This window comes from Macroventuria anomochaeta (genome assembly GCF_010093625.1).
Source record: "Macroventuria anomochaeta strain CBS 525.71 unplaced genomic scaffold BU25scaffold_2, whole genome shotgun sequence".
Classification (NCBI taxonomy): Eukaryota; Fungi; Ascomycota; class Dothideomycetes; order Pleosporales; family Didymellaceae; genus Macroventuria; species Macroventuria anomochaeta.
Genome location: NW_022985363.1, coordinates 362,200 through 380,226, shown reverse-complemented (window position 1 = coordinate 380,226; position 18,027 = coordinate 362,200). Strand labels below are relative to the sequence as shown.

At 52.8% G+C, this 18,027-nt stretch overlaps 7 protein-coding genes across 7 annotated transcripts; 3 read left to right on the top strand and 4 right to left on the bottom strand.

The window, feature by feature from the left end:
• Positions 1-1,375: 1,375 nt before the first annotated feature.
• On the bottom strand, positions 1,376-4,237 carry BU25DRAFT_79103 (uncharacterized protein). Its single transcript, XM_033712119.1, has 3 exons — positions 3,986-4,237; positions 2,689-3,937; positions 1,376-2,425 (listed from the first exon to the last, which is right to left on the bottom strand). Exons 1-3 carry the CDS (start codon positions 4,033-4,035, stop codon positions 1,721-1,723), a joined length of 2,004 nt encoding a protein of 667 aa, XP_033566824.1. The 5' UTR covers positions 4,036-4,237; the 3' UTR covers positions 1,376-1,720.
• A 1,430-nt stretch (positions 4,238-5,667) lies between these two features.
• Positions 5,668-8,680, bottom strand: BU25DRAFT_382256 (uncharacterized protein). The gene is made up of 3 exons (XM_033704236.1): positions 8,152-8,680; positions 7,740-8,104; positions 5,668-7,690 (listed from the first exon to the last, which is right to left on the bottom strand). The coding sequence occupies exons 1-3, from the start codon at positions 8,297-8,299 to the stop codon at positions 5,810-5,812; spliced, it is 2,394 nt and encodes a 797-aa protein (XP_033566823.1). The 5' UTR covers positions 8,300-8,680; the 3' UTR covers positions 5,668-5,809.
• Positions 8,681-9,118: 438 nt separating this feature from the next.
• BU25DRAFT_487088 (uncharacterized protein) lies at positions 9,119-10,147 on the bottom strand. The gene is made up of 2 exons (XM_033711256.1): positions 9,886-10,147; positions 9,119-9,835 (listed from the first exon to the last, which is right to left on the bottom strand). The coding sequence occupies exons 1-2, from the start codon at positions 10,108-10,110 to the stop codon at positions 9,191-9,193; spliced, it is 870 nt and encodes a 289-aa protein (XP_033566822.1). The 5' UTR covers positions 10,111-10,147; the 3' UTR covers positions 9,119-9,190.
• On the top strand, positions 9,952-11,633 carry BU25DRAFT_79071 (uncharacterized protein). Its single transcript, XM_033712118.1, has 2 exons — positions 9,952-10,411; positions 10,512-11,633. Exons 1-2 carry the CDS (start codon positions 10,299-10,301, stop codon positions 11,602-11,604), a joined length of 1,206 nt encoding a protein of 401 aa, XP_033566821.1. The 5' UTR covers positions 9,952-10,298; the 3' UTR covers positions 11,605-11,633.
• A 28-nt stretch (positions 11,634-11,661) lies between these two features.
• BU25DRAFT_329465 (acyl-CoA dehydrogenase NM domain-like protein) lies at positions 11,662-13,364 on the bottom strand (the record flags this gene model as incomplete). The annotated part of the gene is made up of 2 exons (XM_033702316.1): positions 11,662-13,187; positions 13,238-13,364. 2 exons carry the CDS (start codon positions 13,362-13,364, stop codon positions 11,662-11,664), a joined length of 1,653 nt encoding a protein of 550 aa, XP_033566820.1.
• Positions 13,365-13,745: 381 nt separating this feature from the next.
• Positions 13,746-14,767, top strand: BU25DRAFT_405953 (uncharacterized protein). The gene is made up of 4 exons (XM_033705166.1): positions 13,746-14,118; positions 14,169-14,222; positions 14,318-14,421; positions 14,473-14,767. Exons 2-4 carry the CDS (start codon positions 14,171-14,173, stop codon positions 14,608-14,610), a joined length of 294 nt encoding a protein of 97 aa, XP_033566819.1. The 5' UTR covers positions 13,746-14,118; positions 14,169-14,170; the 3' UTR covers positions 14,611-14,767.
• A 588-nt stretch (positions 14,768-15,355) lies between these two features.
• Positions 15,356-17,893, top strand: BU25DRAFT_444690 (glycoside hydrolase family 92 protein; the record flags this gene model as incomplete). Its single annotated transcript, XM_033709401.1, has 4 exons — positions 15,356-15,441; positions 15,489-15,655; positions 15,707-17,409; positions 17,462-17,893. 4 exons carry the CDS (start codon positions 15,356-15,358, stop codon positions 17,777-17,779), a joined length of 2,274 nt encoding a protein of 757 aa, XP_033566818.1. The 3' UTR covers positions 17,780-17,893.
• Between the last annotated feature and the right edge of the window lie 134 nt (positions 17,894-18,027).

The following is an 18,027-nucleotide window of genomic DNA, read 5'->3' as shown; positions in this document are numbered from 1 at the left end:
TCGTCTGCGCACTAAAAGGCCAATCAAACACACATCATTCCGCTCAGAGCGAGGCTGTGTCCAACCCCAGCATTTATCGACTGCTCATGCCTGAACCAGGATACAATGTAATGCCAAAATGCACATGGAACACCCCGTTTGTCAGTGATCCTTCGCTCCAAAACTCCAAGTCGGAGGGCAAGTGACGCGAACGAACGGCGCCGCTTGTAGCGCTGTGAACCTTAAAACGCTCTGACGTCCAGCCCAGGAGGCGGGCCGACCCAAAAGATGAAGCGTGACCAACGACGTTCCCACACAGACCCTAATTCATCAAACGTTCACCCGGGATGTTTGGCATATGGACTCATACAGGAAGCTTGTCGCACTGAGACTGAGACAGAAATAAACTCTGGGCGAGTGGGCAGATTGCAAACGGTTGCATGACAGGTGTCTGGTACCCTACCAGCAGGCTACAGTAGCCTTTGTATGGCGATCTGTGTGATACTGGAAATGGAGCATTCATGTTTCATTGAGGGCAGCTGTGTCTCGAGGTGCGTTCGCGGAGAATTGTGATAGAGTTCGTAGATAAACGAGGCCCAGAGCACGCGGTACACTTGCCAAGTCACTTCAATTACAAGTATCGAAAGCAGGCTTTATCCTTTGCACGCCGTGTTCTTCTCCATGAACCATGTCTTGGAAGAAGGCTGTGCGCCTCACTCTTAGCCCCGCTGGAGACGTATGTGTGTACCGCACAGTTGACGTCGATGCTCGGAGCTTGCGGAAGACCGGGGCTCGCGATCGAAAGTAGATAGTATCAAACCTTGGTCCTAGTAGAAGCCCAAGAACACCCGCCTCACTCCAGATCAACTCGTACCTGCCAGCGTTGATAATCCCAACCGTTGCACTACCCTCACCACAGACATGGTTCCGTAAGCCGTGAAGTCGTGACCTAGTCCGTGCAACCGCTGCTCGGGAGTCCTAAACATGGAACGCCCCTGGGCGGCTTTTCTTGGTCTGGTAATCCGGAATGAGCAGCGCCAGCCTTGCGACATGCAGGTCTGTGAGCGAGCAGTCCCCTCTGACGATCTCAGAATCACCAGGTGGTTCGAGTGGTTCAGTCGTTAGTTGCTACCCCACGTGAAGTGGAAAGTACAGTCACCCTACCGACTCATGTCCATCACTTGCACCGTGCGGCCGTTGTTTGAGCGTTGACAATGTGCCAAATTTGACGGGACCCGTGTTGAGATATCGAGACGTTACATTTGATTGAATTTGTGAGTTCGTCTAATGCCTGTGCGCCGTGCGCTGTGCGCTGGATAACTGTAGGTATGTCGTAATAACTCGCTAGTAGTAATCCGCATGTTTATCCGAATCCCGTTGCTTCTAACTGTGTGGCTATACTGGCAGTGGTGGACGTGTCCGCATTCCCGCGTCTAATAACGCTGTGCTGAAATGCTGCAGAGGTGAACCTGAATCCGTACGCCGTAAATATGGATGTTTCACAAGGACTCCAAAGAGCTTCTTATGATTTATCGACATACCTGACGGCTGTCGCCTATTGACTCAAAACGACTCCTATGGCATTGTTCGAATGCGAGGTGCGGTATTCCGAGGTCTGGCTCCTACGATTCTTTGATCGTGATTGGTTGGTACGCGATGGAAAGGATTTTGGCAGTCGTGCCACACAACTTCTTTTTTGTGTTACCCAATGAACGACCTTCCGGGTATTAAGAACCATCGTCTATTGCTTGAACATCATCGCGGGATCCACTGGGAAACCCTGAACGTTGAATCGTGGGTCGTAAGCGGTAGGATTCACACCGATATTGTGTGATTGTATGTGAATATGCTGAGTGACGGTCGACGGAAGCTGAGCAGAGAGATGGCCAACAATCTGCGCGCGCGCTTGTGACATGGGTGGTTCGTAAGGCCCTGGCGTTGCCGAGTTGCTCCTAGGTGCAGACCCGGAGGAATGCGACGTACTGTGAGTAGAGCCATAGATTGACATATCTTCAATGCGAGAGCTTGGAGCTGGAACCATAGGCTGTTGAGACGTGCTGAAAGGGAGCTGAGCCCCGGTCTGTGCGGCGAGCCTGCGAATCAACTCAGTCGATGGATACGTTGGTGAGATGACAGAGGGAAGCGCTGAGAACTCGTTGCCTACGTTTGAAGGCACCATGCCACCACTAGCACCAAGACCGATCGACGAGGTAGGGAGCGTTTGGGGCAGGTTCAGGGACCGGGGAAGGGGGAGGTTGGGCAGTACCTCCTGCAGCTTGGCGAGGAGCAGTGGCAGATACCGGGACTGTCCACCGCGCAACGTCTGGATGAGTATCAAGAAGCGAGAAACATAATCTCGCGGGCCCAGAGCAAAAGCATCTGGCGAAAACGACGTGCAAGCTACCACGTCAGTTAGGCAGCAAGCGATATCGAACAGCTTTTCGATCTGCAGTGGTGTTAGCCCGAAACCCGTATTCAAAGCGTGTCAAGCCCGAACGGTAAAGAGTTGCTAAGTGCGTGTGCATGGACAGACCAGGAAGGTGTAGACTAATGGACCAAGGAGCGGACGTCAGAGATTGACGTTGCTGGTGGGCCCGTGCTGATGCAGCATGTAACAGGAATGGCACAATCGGAACGGAGAGGGGTCCGGATGCGCAGAAGGAATAGAATGCAGGAAAGGGTGGAAATGGAATCTGTAGTGGCACTCACCAGACCAACGCCGTGTACCTCCATGGCCGGCTGCGAGAATTGGTGTGTCATAGTCAGGAGATCCCTCGAAATCTGAATCGGAAATTTGAATGTCATGGAAGTGTCTTGGCTAACGCTGCTCACAAGTCCCTGGCAGACGCATAGTTGCCAGACCATTGCTCGTAGCCACTGTTGGGTAACGCGAATTTCGACGGCCTGAGCTTCAGTGCATTCAAGATATGCCGGAACTGCCTCGGAGAGCTGTGTTTGCAATTGTGCGATCCAAGAGGGGTTTGCGTGACTGTGAACTCGGTTCCAGATGTTCACAAACGTGTCATCGATGGTCTTATACAGGTTGATCATCAGCTCAAGGCCGACGGCGACTGGTCGATCTGAAGGTACTTCGTCCAAGGAAGGAGGATGGATAGTTGGATAGAGTGTGATTGGCCGGTGTTTGTGAATAGCATATGTCCTGGACTCAAGGTCAGCTGTGACACGCATGAGTCTGAGGTATTGGTACCTTTCAGCCATGAAGAGCAACCAGTAGAGGACACGTTTGCGTGAAGCATCGAGTGGATCGTGCTTATAGGTCTCTTCATCGTGCATTCCTAGGAGTTGTGCTTGTGTTGTTGCTTCGCGGAGGTAGGACCACGCTGTGTTTTCCTTCGCAAGTCCAAAGTAGCACCCACAGTACAGCCATGATGTGAGGACGGTCCAGTGTGTGGGGTTCTCGCGATAGTCGTATCCTCTCCGTACGCGAACGGATTCCTCAAGAAGAATGTGTCCGAACTGGACATTGGACATCTGGGCCATCTCATGGCGTTCGAGAAGGTTAGGTTGAATCTTCATGTTTGCTTTAATCATGACGTATGCACACAAAGAGACGATCATGCAGTAGGCTTCGATAGAACAGTCCATGTTGACGACCGCTTCTTGTGCCCTTTGTCGGTGCAGTACAGGCTGTGAAGGGTAGACATTGACGAAGAAGAATTCCATGCAGCTCTCGACGAGGGCGGGGGGTAGCAGGCCTGGGGTTCGAACATTCTGAGAAGATAGTGGTCGTCCATCGTGGCCGAGCTCTTGTGGAAAGCCGGAAGCTAGTTGTGCGTTTCGTTGGTTCTCACGCAGTTCAGAAAGAACTTTGGCCCGGCTGCCTTTGGGTCCTTTCTTCTGGGGAATGGCATTATATGTGCATGCTAGGCCTGCGGAGACACAGTTCTTGCACGGGTTGGTGCCTTCACCTATGCACTTGACTTTCCTTCGATGGCAGCTACCGTAATATCAGTCGTTGTTCACACGGCGACAACAGCATACGCACCTATCGCAGGCTCGCTTGACGGGAGCAATGGTGGTGGTAGTGGAGGCCATGGTGGTGTTGCAGGCCAGTGGACAAGAGAGTCGTCCTCCGCGTGGGCGTGGATTGGTGGCGGAGCGGATCCAATGGGACTATGTATGTTCAATATGTTACTCTGTGGTCCGGGAGATGTTTTCGCATGGTCCTTGTGTCATCATGCTGGAGAGGTTCAGAGAACGCCCATTCGCACCTGATTAAACCAGGACGACAGAACGACCAAGCGTCAAAGCCGCATATTAGACCGTGGACTAGTGACTGCCGCTGCGTTGCAAGGATGTGGCTTGCACTAGGCGAGTCCAATGGCAGGTCATGGAGGCTGATCCGGCATCCCTGGCACTAGCGCTGGGGAAAGGATTCTGCTGCAGGGTAGGCCAAACGCTTACCATCCGGTTGCCAGCCAGCGAGCTTGGGCGGCCTGCTGGGCTGGAACAGGCCTGACGACGACTCCCAGGCTGACCGCTCGGTGTGAGTAATTGTCGAGGATGGCACGGTTCCCTTCCAGCGCGGCGGGAGCTTTTGCTAGGGCGAGTGCACGGAGTGGTGCCAATGGTCCGAAAATCTCCCGCAGCAGCGCAGCGCAGCGGGAAAGGCAGTCGACGTGCTGTCGGCAGGTAAACCGCGATGAACAGGCGCAGTCTAACTGACCGCCCTTGCATGCGCTCTTCGTACCTTTGCAGGCGCTGGTTGTCCTAACTGCCCGGGCAGCAACTTTTTCTGCGTGCTCTGCGACTCGGTTGCTGGTATCTGATTCATCACTGAACGATCCACCTTGCGGGTACTCCAAACATTTTTGCCGACAGCGCACCACTCGTTCCCCATTCCACCCCATTGTTGTCGCTGCCCTGATCTGGCAAGCAATAGCAATCCTCGGAAGTCCCCGGTAGGCTGGTGGCTCGAATGTCGTCACCTTACGGCGGGTGTTCCTTAGGATCCATGCAGCAGCCAGGAAAAAGTCCCCAGAGCGCTGCGAAAAGTCGCATCTCCTTCGACAGGAAGGCAGTAGTCGCGAGGCGCTGTCGTCTCATGGGTGCATCTGAGAGGTCAGGATGTGACCTCGAGCGGTGGTGTGAGGTGGGAATTGCATCATCGGCCGCCTTCGTCGTCACAGGGCATTGAGCTGCTGTTGTCGAATGTTTTTGGCAGATATCGAATTTCGAGGTATCTGAAGTATCTGAGATGCTACTCCACACCACCAGCGTAGCGACAGACTGCTTATATCTTTTTGACGTCCTCCTAAAGGCCCTTTTGCGGACTCATCCACCGGCTGGAAGCAACCAGGGCCCCGAGATGCTGCCGACAACGACGAACATGAGGGCGACGCGGTGTTGAGCAGTCGCATAAGAGTGGTCCGGAAAGCGTTCTAGAGTGAGGTGCCACATAATGTCTAGGCTTTACGCGCCACAAATCACCCCAGCAGGAAGTGTTACACTGCAACTATCACCACGGCAGCGTATGGGAGAGGACGGCAAGGCACGTCAATGATGATGTACTTGTGGTGTTGCGGCTTGAGAGTCCAGGGCGCTGGTAAATCTATAAGTGATGCGCTTGAGTAGTGCGTACCACATCCTTCGTCTAACTTCAAGTTGCAAATCACAGGGATCAACTCCGCGGAACAAGTCATCGGTGAACACGGGATATATTTATACACCATGCTGAAAGTATCTACAATGGGAAAATTTCCATACTAATGGTCCACCTGGATAAAACACTTATAAAGGATTACGCTTGGAAATGCAAATTCAGCCTCCATGCAACGCTCTGGCTCTAGCATCAACATCAATATCATCTTCAAGAGAACTCCACACGGCTCCCGCCCAGCCTAGCTTGTTTCGCTTGGGCCCTCTCGGCCCTTCTCCGCCTTCTGTTTGAGTCGTAGTTGCTGACGTCCGTCTCTGTTCCATATATCTGGGTGCCGTGAGGACTGCTCAAGATGCTAGGGTCCGCCGCTGGGATTGGTGGAGGAGGGGGAAGACTGATATGCGCTGGTGGCCTCTGAGCTGTTCCACCAAAGTTTGGAGGTGGACCCGGAGGAGGGGGAGGGATGTAAGGCTCTGGCATTTGCAGAGGCGCTCCAGGTTGCGATGTGGGTGGTGGAGCTGCTTGTGATTGTGCCATTTCTTGCGCTTGTTGTGCCTCAAGAGCTTCCGTTCTTCGCCATCGGTCTCCGTCGAGTTGACTCAGGGAAGACATGCTCCCGTTGCGGTTTCTGCGCTGTCGTTCTCGCCTCCTAGCATCTCGTTCTGCTGCTGCCTCCTCTTCGTTCAAGCGTCGAAGTGTTACATGTCGGCCATCGTTGTGCATCTTGACTTTGACAGACACTGGAGGGGAGGCAACGCTTTCGTCCCGACTGTTCCTCCTTCTTGAAGGTGATCCAGAAGAGGCTGCTGCTGCTCCACCAGCGAGAGCTGCGGCGCCTGCAGATTGGCGATGGCGACGATGGGAACGGCCACCAGGAGAAATATACGCCTCAGACCCAGAATCAGAAAGAACGGTGTTATCAGCTGGACGTAGGACAGAGGGGCCAGCAGACGAAGTCATAGGTGGTGGAGCAACGTTCGGCCTTGCCACAGAAGGTGTCATGCCCGAAATCTCGGTTTCAGAATAAATTGTTGATGGTGGTCCGTTGTGCCTGCGAGGTGCCGCGCCGTCACCAGTGAATCTTCGGCGGTTACTGTTTGCTCGGGCGATCTTCTCTTCCTCGATGTCTTGTTGCCTCAACTCCTCAATTCGTGCTTCTTCTTTCCTGTTTTGGCGTTTGTTCCATGTGTGCTTGAGGAATCCAATGGCTCCAAGGGTCATGATCCCATCTTTGACTCCATATGATGATTCTTCTCTGAGAGGGCGGGAATCGTGGTGATCGTTAAAGCTTGTACGGCTGTCGAATGAGTCGATGGATCCACCACTTCTTGCTGGACGATGACCAGCTCGCAATGGACTTGCGCCCATGGCAGCTGCTTGAGCGGCTTCTCTTTCTTCGACACGACGCCAGTCTTGGTTCCTTGCTGGTGAGTCTGGAGCTCTTCCTTCCTCAAGACGGCTCAAATCTGTCTGAGTGACCTCAGATTGACCTAATGGGCGACCATAACTGACATCACTGCCAGTCGACGTTTCAGTGTAAGCACGCTTGTCCTTCTTCTTGCCGAATAGGGACTTGAAGGCAAAAATTCCTCCTGCGGCAGCTCCAGCACCAAGAAAGCGATCTCGCCAAGTAGAACCTTTGCGCTTGTCGTTGTACTTCTCATCGCTCAAGTAGGATTCGGTAAATCGTGACTCGGTGACCCGTGAACGTGAATCAGGGCGAGAGCTCAACACAGTTGTTTCGTCTCCACGGCGTCTGCTGCGGCTGCGACTGTGTGATCTGTTCCTGGACGCCAAGGCAGCAAGCCCAGCACCAGCTGCACCCGCTGTCGCCAAAGCTCCAAGACCGCGACCACCACGACTCCTTCGGCTTCTGGTGCTTGCAGTGCGATCAGTGATGTACGTTGTGTTGTCATCGAAGCCCATCTCAGGCTGATTCCTGTATGAAAGCACGAAATAAACAACCAAAAGCAAGAATGCCCAAACTGCAAACAGAATGAACAATACCTTGGGTGAGCCATATAGTGTCAGTCCAAGCGGGATCTGCGCGATACCCAGAAGCAGCACGACGCGACCAATCCATTGATGTAGCTGTGCAAGTTAGCTTATGTGAGTATTGTGATATCAATCATAGACGTACAATAAGCTTGAGCGGCACCTTGAAGCGCTCCTTGCCTTTCTCTAGGCGGTGTATGATAGACCCTCCCAGAACCTGTACAACAACAAGAGTGTACAAAGCTACGCCAATGCCGTGATGTGGGTTGGTCAATGACCTCTCAAGCCCAACAGCTTGGAAGCCCAGCACGATAAGCGCAGTAGCAAGAAGCAACGTCATAATCTGGAGCCAGATGTGTACGCGCAGTGCAAGCCGCGGGTTTCGGTGGTGAAATCGGGCCATGAAGATTGCTCCGGGTACGACGAAGAGGAAAGTGATGGCAGCGAGAATACCATGAGCGGTGATGAGAGGCTTGTAGCCGACCATATTGCGAAAGCGATTGCCCATGCCTGAAGAGTCAGCAACGCGCCCTCAGCTTTGGATCTAGTCTACTCACCATTGTAGCGCATGGTGTCGAAGTTGACACCCATCAAGTTGGGCAGCAGGAAAGTGTTGCGCTGCGAATCCCATGTTCCGTCGCCAACATACATGGAGTCGGACGAGTAGACGCTGCTCCCAGGAGCTGAAAGCCCTTGGTCTGACATGGTCGTGGTCGTGTCCCGAGGGTGTTCTCCAGTGGTTCGAAGTGATGACGCAGGTATGAATGTGTAACGGGCAGACCACAGAGTTCAAAGCAGTGATAATGCAGGGACTGAAACCAAAAAACGCGCGACAAAAACTAGCAATAAACGGTGGAACCAGAAAGTCGTAACGTCGTAAAGGCCGTGAGGGTAGAGATAGGTTGTTTGCCTGTGGTCAGGCTGGTCTTGGTGTCGATATTGGGCGCTGGACTGGGTGAATGAGCTCGTCCGGCGTTGCGGACAGCTCGGTTGAGAACGTCAGTCGTGTCGTTGTCCTCTTGGTATTCGTGAACGTATGAAGATTCTGCGGTGTTCTCCTGCGCGCGCAAACGTAGTCGTGTTGCCTCAGAATTGGAGAGGCTGGACAGCGGGTAGCTGCACCACCCAACTAGCTTGGTGAGGAAGGACCCACCGAGTAAACACCCCACTTGGCCCAGCAACCGGCGGGTTGATTCGCTCTAAACGATAAATAGCCCTGGAGGTGGCTGGTCTCACCCAATCATGATGCATCCATCTTTACATTCAGCTACGATGGTCCCTGCGACGCGTCTTCCAAGTTTCGAGTTCTGGACAGTGCTGCGCTGGCAAGTGAGGCGACTCCAGATCTACGTCAGACCGCTCTTGCTCGACAGCACCTTAAGCATTATCGCCTTCAAGGTCGCACGATATGGGGATTGTCTTGTGCTAAGTCAGATGGAAAACTTTGGGTTTGAATGAGTTGCATAATACAGCGGTTGTAGAAGCCGAAATCGGTGGTATCTCAGAAACAATTTTCAAACGCCTGTGACTCCAGATCCAGATGACCGTGAAAAACACCAATGCCTAAGAGGCTCCAAGCGATCTGCAGACCCACGCTCAACCCTCCACTTCCAACATAACCCTCAGCGCTTTCTCAAATGCCGTAAGCCATCGACCCTTCTCCTCGAGTTCGTCGCCGATTCCGCCGCCCTCCTCTTTTCTCCGCCTTGCCTCCTTTGCTGCTGCGACAGTGCCCTGTTTTTGGGTCTCCAGTGGCTTGAGCTCGCGCTCCAACTTCTCCAGCTCTTTTGCTCGGGTTGGCAGAGAGGATTGCAGCTGTGCGATTTGTGCATTTAGTGCGGCCAATTCTGCCTCTCGCTCATTCAGTAGCCTCAATGTTTCCCGCAATGGAAGGCCAAGCTCTGGATTGCTTGATGTGGGCGTCTGATCCTGCTTCAATTGCGCAATGCTGGCTTCAAGACCCTCGATTTCGGTGGGCAGCGTCTCCAGCTGCTGTCGCCTCAGCTGCATGCCATCGTAGCGCAAAGCAAGCTCTTTGCCTTTCTCTTCCAACTGCTTCAGTATCTCATCGACTTCGAGTTTACGCTCCTTCAAGCTCGCCTTCAGCGCAAGAATATCGGCCTCCTTCTCGATATTTTCTGCAGCCTCGACAAGCCGTGGTGGGTCTTCGGTGAGGTTGCGTAGAAACTTTTCTTTCGTGACTTGCTCTACGTAAGAGAAGCGTAGCTTGCTGAAAAGCTCCTGTCGTGGGTGTCAGTCGCAGACCTGCTACAACCGCGGTCAGCACAAACCTTATAATGCTTCAGATCTGCTTCCAGTGCTGCAGGATGTGTGTCAACATTCTGATCATCGTCGACTGATGCAGCGGAGTTACGCTTCTTTGAGGATTGGGGAAGGTCCTTAGGTTTCAACGGCTCAGTAATCGCAAGGATTTTGAGCTCGTGGTCTTGCTGTAATTGCGCAAGAGCTGATGCCGACGTCGGCACAGCTGATGCAGATTTACGCGTGGCTACCATCGTGAGTATGTTGTGTCGAAGTTGTTGCAGATTGCACAATGTGCAGAGAGTGGGGGGTGTTTGTTTTGGGCGATACACGCGCCTTCTCGTAGGGCTGAACGCCGCGGCTATTACCCATCCGAGACTAGCCTGTGCCCTCATTACATCGAGTCCTATGCTTCAATCCTCTTCACTCCTACACCTCAACTATGCCATTTGGTATTGACGATGATGAGTATGTCGCAAAACTTCTTGCGCAAGATGCCAAGAAGATGAGCAAGACGTATGACCTAGTTGGCCTGGACGCCTTCAACCCCAAGAGGTGCGTAGGAAGCCTCTGATATTTGCTACGCTCCCAAGTAGCCACCAATGTACAAAGAGCTCCTCCCTATATCACTTAGGTACGACTAACTTGCAATCAGATCTAGAGCGGGCGCACCAAAACCTAACACAAACTTCCTGCGACACATCATCCGCCAAACCGATAGTCACAATGCTGCACTGTTGGCGAAGGAGGCGGAGGAGTCAAGCTCGCGACTCAGGCAAATGAATCACGAAAGAGACAAGGAGCGCACAGAGGCGGTGGACAGGGCGAAGAGGAGGATTGAAGAGCGCTTAAGCCCACCACCCAAAGACGACGACTCACAGAAACGACGCTCGAGGCGAAGAGACGATCATGACGAGGACGAGGCTGATCGTAGAAAGGGTAAGAGGAGGGAGCATCGAGATGACCACCCAGACTCGCATTCCAGACGGCATAGGGACAGAAGTAGAGAGAGGCATAGACATAAAAGGCGGCACGAAGACAGTGACGACGATCGAACAACATACAAATTGAGACGGTCGAGAGACCACCGGAGCGATGGCCGTCGACATCGTCACGATAGTGAGGAAGAGGATAGGAGGTCGCGCGACAAATCATCGCACGACCGGAGCCGCAGAAAACCAAGACCATACTCAAGATCTCCAACTCAATCGCGGTCAAGATCGCCTCGCCACAAGACCCACAGAATGCGTGACCGGTCACGCTCGCCTAGACGCTCATCGCGCAGCCCTAAGACATCGCGTAGGAGTAAACAACGATCAGCAACACCAGCGTCCAACTCTGATCCACTCGAAGCCATTGTTGGCCCCCTACCACCTCCGCCTGAACCTACTGTTCGCTCGCGTGGCCGAGGTGTCCTCAAAGCGAACTCCATGGGGATCGAGTCTCGCTTCTCCGCTAACTACAATCCCTCCATGGACATGAGACCGGGTTCAGACGCCGAGGACGACTGGGGCGAAGCACTAGAGGTTATGCGGGACCGCGAACGCTGGAAGCAGCAAGGCGCAGATCGACTGCGCGCAGCGGGGTTCAAGGACGAACAAGTGAAGAAGTGGGAGAAAGGCGGTGACCCAATGGAAGAGGATGTGGTATGGAGCAAGGAAGGACAGGATAGAGAGTGGGACAGGGGCAAAGTCGTCGACGAAGAAGGAGACGTGGAACTGAAAGCGGAGTGGGGGAGGTTAAAGTAAGTCTTCGCCATTGGCGATGTGTATTGGTACCACTTCGCGCAACCTCATCAACATGGCCTACAATTTCATCCCCAAAACCTTGTGCACCCTCAGCGCTTGCCTGATACTCAAGTCCAGCATGATCTCCTCACTTCCACCCGGGATAGCATACGCCCTTACATCCCTGTATAGCCTCTCGACCTTCGCGCCCTGCCCACCACGACTATAACTCAGACCGCCAAAGATCTGACTCGCTTCCCTTGCGCAGAACTCGAATGTCGTAGTACTCTGCGCCTTCAAACTCGCAATAGCTCCACCGAGCTTCAACATAGCTTCAGTCTCACCCATGAGCTGGCACTGGTACACCAGGTTCTCAAGCCAGTTGTAGCTGGCCTCGATCTGGCGCGCCATATGTGCGAGTTTGAGGCGGATGACCGGGTGGTCGATGAGTTTCTTGCCGAAGGTCTTGCGCTTGTGCGCGTACTTGACGCTTTCCTCGTAACAGACGCGCGCGAAGCGGACAGATTGGATAATGATGCCTATGCGCTCGTGGTTGAAGTTTGTCATAACGACCTTGAAGCCCTGGTTCTCCTTGCCGATGAGGTTCTCGACGGGGACCTTGACGTCCTCGAAGGTGATGTATGTTGTTCCTGATGACCAGACGCCCTGGCAGTCCATTCTGCGGGTCGAGACACCGCCGGCTGAGCGCTCGATGAGGAGCACGGAGACGCCGTTCATGCCTTTGTTCGAGGTGCGGACCGCGGTTGTAAAATAGTCGGACCAGATGCCGTTGGTGATCCATTTCTTTTCGCCGTTGACGATGTAGTGCTTTCCGTCCTCGGAGAGCTTGGCTTCGCAGGTCAGACCTGCGACGTCGCTGCCAGCGTCGGGCTCGGTGATGGCAAGACAGATGCGTTTGTCACCACTGAGCAGTCCAGGGCCAATGCGCTTGATTAGTTCTGGCTTTGCAAACTTGAAGACTGGTGGGCCACCGATGCCATAGCCACCGATGAGGTTCCAGACAAGACCTCCACTACCGGTGCGAGACAGCTCGTCTGTGAGAATCATCTCATGGAAGTGGTCCCACTTTTCAGGTGGTACACTTGCTACTCGCTTATCGGTGTATTGCGCTGGATAGTGAATGCCCAGCAGACCGGCAAGGTAGCCGCGGTCACCCATCTCCTTGTAGATCTCATCTGGCACCTTCTTTGCCTCATCCCACTCGGTGACGTTGGGCATGATCTTCTCCTCAACCCATACTCGAACTTCTTCGCGGAGGGCTACGTGGGTCTCGTTATAGTAGGGCGAGTGGTAGGTTTGGTACCATGATGGGTCGGCGTATGGAATAAGGTCGCCATAGGAGTCGAATGACTCAGCCTCCTCGGCAGCAGCCTCAGTTGGCTGAGGTGCAATGGCGCCTGAGACAGTCTCAGGCTTGACGGGCTCCTTCTTCTGCGATGGTGGTGTTGCTGGAGGAGTGGGAGGCGCAGCCTTTGTGTCTAGCGACCCTACTTGCAGTTGCTTCTGGTACTTCTTGAGGATACTCTCGTTGTGGTACTTCCAGAACTGCTTCGAGGCATCTTTGCCAGCAACGCGGGTAAGAACTGGTTTTTGTTAGTTTTTTTGGATTGGTGTTGTGGGTAGAGGTCCATACTCTTCTTTCCTCCGGGATGCTCGTCCGCGAATTTGGTCAGGTCATAGACGTCTTCATCTACGATGATGTAGAGGTCGTCTGCGATATTGTGCGCTGCAACATCGACGGTAGAGAAACGTTGTGACATCTTGATGGCAAAGGAGACGTGAACGCTGAGAGTAATGGTATGCTACAAGAAGGAAATGCAGAGACAAAGAGGGCCACACGAAAGTAGTGAATCTATAAACGACTAGTGTTCGGTATCTTTCACATGCAACGCCAGCTCCACGCCAAGGAGTCTGGGGACGCACATGAAAGTAGCCGCATCTGGCGCATTCCGGGGGTATTGCCCGCGATCTCGTGAGCACAATGAGCGCGCTGCCATTGGCTGCGGTGTGGATTGAGCGGCTGACCTGCTGCTTCGAGGTGAGACGTGGTTGACGTCAATGCCTCAGAGATGCCGAGGCGCAGCGTTTTGGCTGTGCAAATCGTTCACGGGCCAGCACCGCGGCGTTCACAAGCCAAATGCTGACAATCAGCTGCTGTAAGACGTGTCGGAGCCACGAAGCCGATATTTATGTCGTTCGTGTAGCATATCGACATGATGTTAATGTCGCTGGTGGTGCTGCTAATGTGATGAAGCTGCAATCGCACTCTGATGCGGAGTGACTTCCTACGAAGCGGAGGCTGCAGCTGTCGTCATGATCCGGCAGCTGAGAACAACTTTCCACCCATTCAACGAAACAACTCAACCGCAATTCAGAACTTGATCCGATTATGCCGGGAGAAGTGAAGGTCAAGAAGTTCTCGGAGATCACGTCTCCAAGCGGTCCTCAAAGCGATGGCATGGTGCGTATCCCTGCCATCGTAGACATGTCGGATCAGATCTGCGGTACAAGTAGGTATTTGACATATGAGGCTTGCGATAGATAGTCTGTACTAATGTTTGTAGTGATGTTTGCAAAACCTCACAGTGCAAGTGCTATCCACCATCACGGCGAAGAAGGTACGACATTGCCCCTGAACGGTCTCGCATGCGCTCCATGGCCCTTCAACAACCTTGGTCTCTGCTTTTGAACGACAGTCTGATCTCGAATACAGACACAATTGTCTATGCAGTCAGTGGTAGAGGAGCTATCGTCAGTGATAACGGCAAGAAAAGGCAAGAGCTAGTTCCTGGAGACTTCGCGCTGATACCAGCATATGTATGCACATTTTTCCGTTGACCTACCTGGGGTATATACTCATGATTGCAGGCCGAACATCAGGAGGTTAACGATGGCGATGAAGAGGTCAAGTGGATCATCACGCGTGGTGGTCGCAGTCCCATCGTCCACAACCTTGACGGCTGGGGTAAGAGCCAGGACCCAACAAAGGCACAAGGCAGCTATTGAACTCGAGATACCAACTGCACCCGGAATCAACAGGATTCTCATGTATATCGGCTTTCGACAATGGGTCAATAAACTATCCTCGTCACAGCATGACTTCACTCGGCTCACGGGGCGTTGTCACACAGTTGTGCACCCTAGCCAACAATTTGACGTCACACCAACCATATAGTTCTACTCTTCTCTCTCTTCACAACATGTTCCTGTATTTCTATAATCCTTATGTGGAGCGTGGACGTACTGTTCAAAGTCTGCTTGGCTATCAACCGCTCACGAGCTCCAGAACGAGGCTCTGATTGGTTACGCATAGTTCGCTCCATGCATAGTCGGAAAGTGCTATGACGCCGCTCGATCGTCGACCTCGCTTCAGTGCAGTATGGAATTATTCAAAAGCATGTGTCTTGTCTTTGCGGAGACTCAAGTTACTTTTGACCTCTTGTCCCGAACCTCAGCCACAACGGCTCAACAGCATCTTAGTCCCATACAACCCTTCCGAAGCATAGCTGTTGCAGAGAGGCTATATCCTACTTGGCCGGGTCCTCCCCAATTGATGTTCTACGTTCGCTAAGCACGGAACGGGATCATATCATAGCCTGTTGGCAGTGATTAAGAACAACCCTACAGCAATCGTGTAACTCAGCAGGATATACATATACCTGAGTTTCTCTCGATTGACACATTAACAGATCAATCAACGACATATTGACCCAAAGTTGAATATCCAGTCAGAAGGTCTAGTGATTGAAGGATGTCAAAATCAAACTTAGCCACTATCCTGACACTCGCAGCTACTGGTAGCGCAGCTGTTGACTACAGCCAATATGTAAATGTTTTGTAAGTCAACCATTGTCCTTGATACCTACAGCTCATTGTTTCCTTAGCATGGGTACCAAAGATGGGGGCAATAGATTCCCAGGAGTTGTGGCGGCACCGTTCGCTATGACGAAGCTGGGGCCTGATGTCCAAAATGGCAAAACCGATGCATACTCTGGCTACTTGCCAGACGGTAGGATTTGGGGCTTCAGCATGATGCATGAGTCCGGGACAGGTATGTTACTGGCGTCGCTTTATGGATGCAAGGTCGATTAACTCTGGATAGGAGGGGCACCGAAGTATGGAGTGGCATCCCAGATGCCAGTGATAGGCTACGTTTCTGATCCTCTCGCGGACCTCTCACAACTGCGGTCATCAGAAGATCAAGGTGGTGTCGGTTGGTACAGATCCAACCTTGCGAATAACATCACTGTACAGCTTGCGGCCACTGAGCACGCCGGTCTCTATTCATACGACTTCCCCAGGGGTACGAATACATCATCTTCCATTGTTGTGGACGTTTCTCATGTACTACCAAGCTTCAGAGGTCTCGGCTGGGAGCAGCACTACTCTGGTGGCACATTCAAACTCCTCGATGACGGACATTACGAAGGTTCAGGCACGTACAACAATGGCTGGAACCTGTCGCCAGACTGGACGATTTACTTCTGTGGAAGATTCAGCCAAGAGGCCGCAAGCTCGAGGATCTTCTCCGAAAATATTGCGACTAACTACAGTTCCACTTGGTTCGCCGACACTGTACGACTTGGAGGCGTCTTCAGCTTCAATGAGACTGAAGTGACATCCCGCGTCGGTATCTCCTTCGTTTCTACCACAAAAGCGTGCCAGAACCTGGATGATGAGATCGATGAGAACGCTAGTATTCAGTCACTGACTGAAGCTGCTAAGGCGCGATGGAACAAGGACATTTTCGACAAGATCCAGATTTCCTCAAACAATACTGAAAACCTCCAACTCTTGTACAGCTCACTGTACGGGATGTTCCTCATTCCCTCCAATCGAACGGGAGAGAATCCGGGGTGGAGCAGTAGCGAACCATATTACGACGACGTCTTCACCTTGTGGGATACCCACCGATGCCATATATCGCTATTCCAGATAGTCCAGCCCACTGCATACGAAGAGTTTATACGATCGCTCATCGACATTCAGCGACATGATGGATTTATGCCGGATGCTCGATCGTCCAACTTCAATGGACGCGTCCAAGGTGGCTCCAACGCCGACAACGTCCTAGCCGACGCCTACGTCAAAGGTGTGAGGGGCTCCGTGAATTGGGAAGATGGTTTCTCCGCCATGCGAACCAATGCTGAGGTCACGCCACCAAATACACTCATTGACCCAAAAGCCCCTGACTCCTCCACCAAAGAAGGCAGAGGCGCACTTCCAGATTGGCTGCAGTACGGCTACATTACGCCTCGATTTACCCGCGCAGTATCTCGAGCGGTAGAGTACTCGACTAACGACTTCGGGCTGTACCAAGTTGCTGCCGGGCTTGGGAAGACGGAGGATGCAGCCACATACTTCAACCGCTCACGCAACTGGCGGAATCACTGGAACCCCAACGCTACGTCAGAAGGTCACTCTGGCTTCGTCGTCCCTAGGCAGGTGAACGGGTCGTTCGTCCCACAAGGTCCGAAGGACTGCGGAGGGTGTTACTGGGGCGATGCGTACTACGAAGACAACGCCTGGATATACAGCATGAACGCGATACACGACGTAGCGGAGCTGAAGGAGAGGATTGGTGGTGATGAGAGGTTCATCGACAGACTAGACAAGCTCTTCGATCTCAAGATCTTTAATGCAGGTAATGAGCCAGGCTTTACCAGTCCGTATTTGTATAATTTTGTACATGGGCAGCAGTGGAGGAGTGTGGCAAGAGCACGAGCGATCAGTGCTCTGTATAATTCAGGCGAGAGCGGTCTGCCAGGCAACTCAGATGCTGGGGCTATGGAGAGTCTCCTGGTGGTAAGTCGTAGCCAGCAATCGTTTGCATCTTGATACTGACACTCGGCGATAGTGGCAGATGATTGGTCTTTGGCCGATGACAGGACAGACGACCTTCCTCATTCTTGCCCCGTGGTTCGATAGGATGATGATCACTCTTGGAAACGACAAGACGCTTGTTATATCGACGACTGGTGGTAATCGTGACAGTGCTCCCTATGTCCAGAGCTTAAAGGTTAACGGCGAGCCTTGGGACAAGTCATGGGTGACCTGGGCGGATATCTTTGCCAATGGCGGTACTTTGGATTTCGTGCTTGGCACGGACAAGGTTGAATGGTCGACCGGTGACTTGCCGCCGAGCCCAGCTTCGGTGGAGATGCCCACTCTCTAGTGCCTTGGTAGGAGTGTACCCCAAGAGTATATCGAAATAGCATCGTGGCGGGATAGACGGCATGTGCGACATGCCCTGGTCAACGTTGATACCTTCGAGCTTGGAAACAATGAAGGACCTTGACATTTGAGCTGCTTTCTGGTATGTTGACATAAAGATGGCTGAAACAGGCGATATCTAGATCGCTCAGTTCTTTGCCGTGCTTGCCTGTTGGATCACAAGGGCAGGGACTTTCCCTCCACCTACCC

Excerpts from the sequence above, each read along its gene's own strand:
- BU25DRAFT_487088 (XM_033711256.1), bottom strand. The coding sequence starts at position 10,110 with ATGGTAGCCACGCGTAAATCTGCATCAGCTGTGCCGACGTCGGCATCA. Across the intron at positions 9,836-9,885 it reads CAGATCTGAAGCATTATAAG|GAGCTTTTCAGCAAGCTACG; the intron begins GTTTGTGCTGAC and ends CACCCACGACAG.
- BU25DRAFT_382256 (XM_033704236.1), bottom strand. The coding sequence starts at position 8,299 with ATGTCAGACCAAGGGCTTTCAGCTCCTGGGAGCAGCGTCTACTCGTCC. Across the intron at positions 8,105-8,151 it reads CGACACCATGCGCTACAATG|GCATGGGCAATCGCTTTCGC; the intron begins GTGAGTAGACTA and ends CTGACTCTTCAG. Across the intron at positions 7,691-7,739 it reads AGGTGCCGCTCAAGCTTATT|CTACATCAATGGATTGGTCG; the intron begins GTACGTCTATGA and ends TAACTTGCACAG.
- BU25DRAFT_79103 (XM_033712119.1), bottom strand. The coding sequence starts at position 4,035 with ATGGCCTCCACTACCACCACCATTGCTCCCGTCAAGCGAGCCTGCGAT. Across the intron at positions 3,938-3,985 it reads GTCAAGCGAGCCTGCGATAG|CTGCCATCGAAGGAAAGTCA; the intron begins GTGCGTATGCTG and ends ATATTACGGTAG. Across the intron at positions 2,426-2,688 it reads AGGTACACGGCGTTGGTCTG|ATCGAAAAGCTGTTCGATAT; the intron begins GTGAGTGCCACT and ends ACACCACTGCAG.
- BU25DRAFT_79071 (XM_033712118.1), top strand. The coding sequence starts at position 10,299 with ATGCCATTTGGTATTGACGATGATGAGTATGTCGCAAAACTTCTTGCG. Across the intron at positions 10,412-10,511 it reads GACGCCTTCAACCCCAAGAG|ATCTAGAGCGGGCGCACCAA; the intron begins GTGCGTAGGAAG and ends ACTTGCAATCAG.
- BU25DRAFT_405953 (XM_033705166.1), top strand. The coding sequence starts at position 14,171 with ATGTTTGCAAAACCTCACAGTGCAAGTGCTATCCACCATCACGGCGAA. Across the intron at positions 14,223-14,317 it reads CCACCATCACGGCGAAGAAG|ACACAATTGTCTATGCAGTC; the intron begins GTACGACATTGC and ends TCTCGAATACAG. Across the intron at positions 14,422-14,472 it reads TCGCGCTGATACCAGCATAT|GCCGAACATCAGGAGGTTAA; the intron begins GTATGCACATTT and ends TCATGATTGCAG.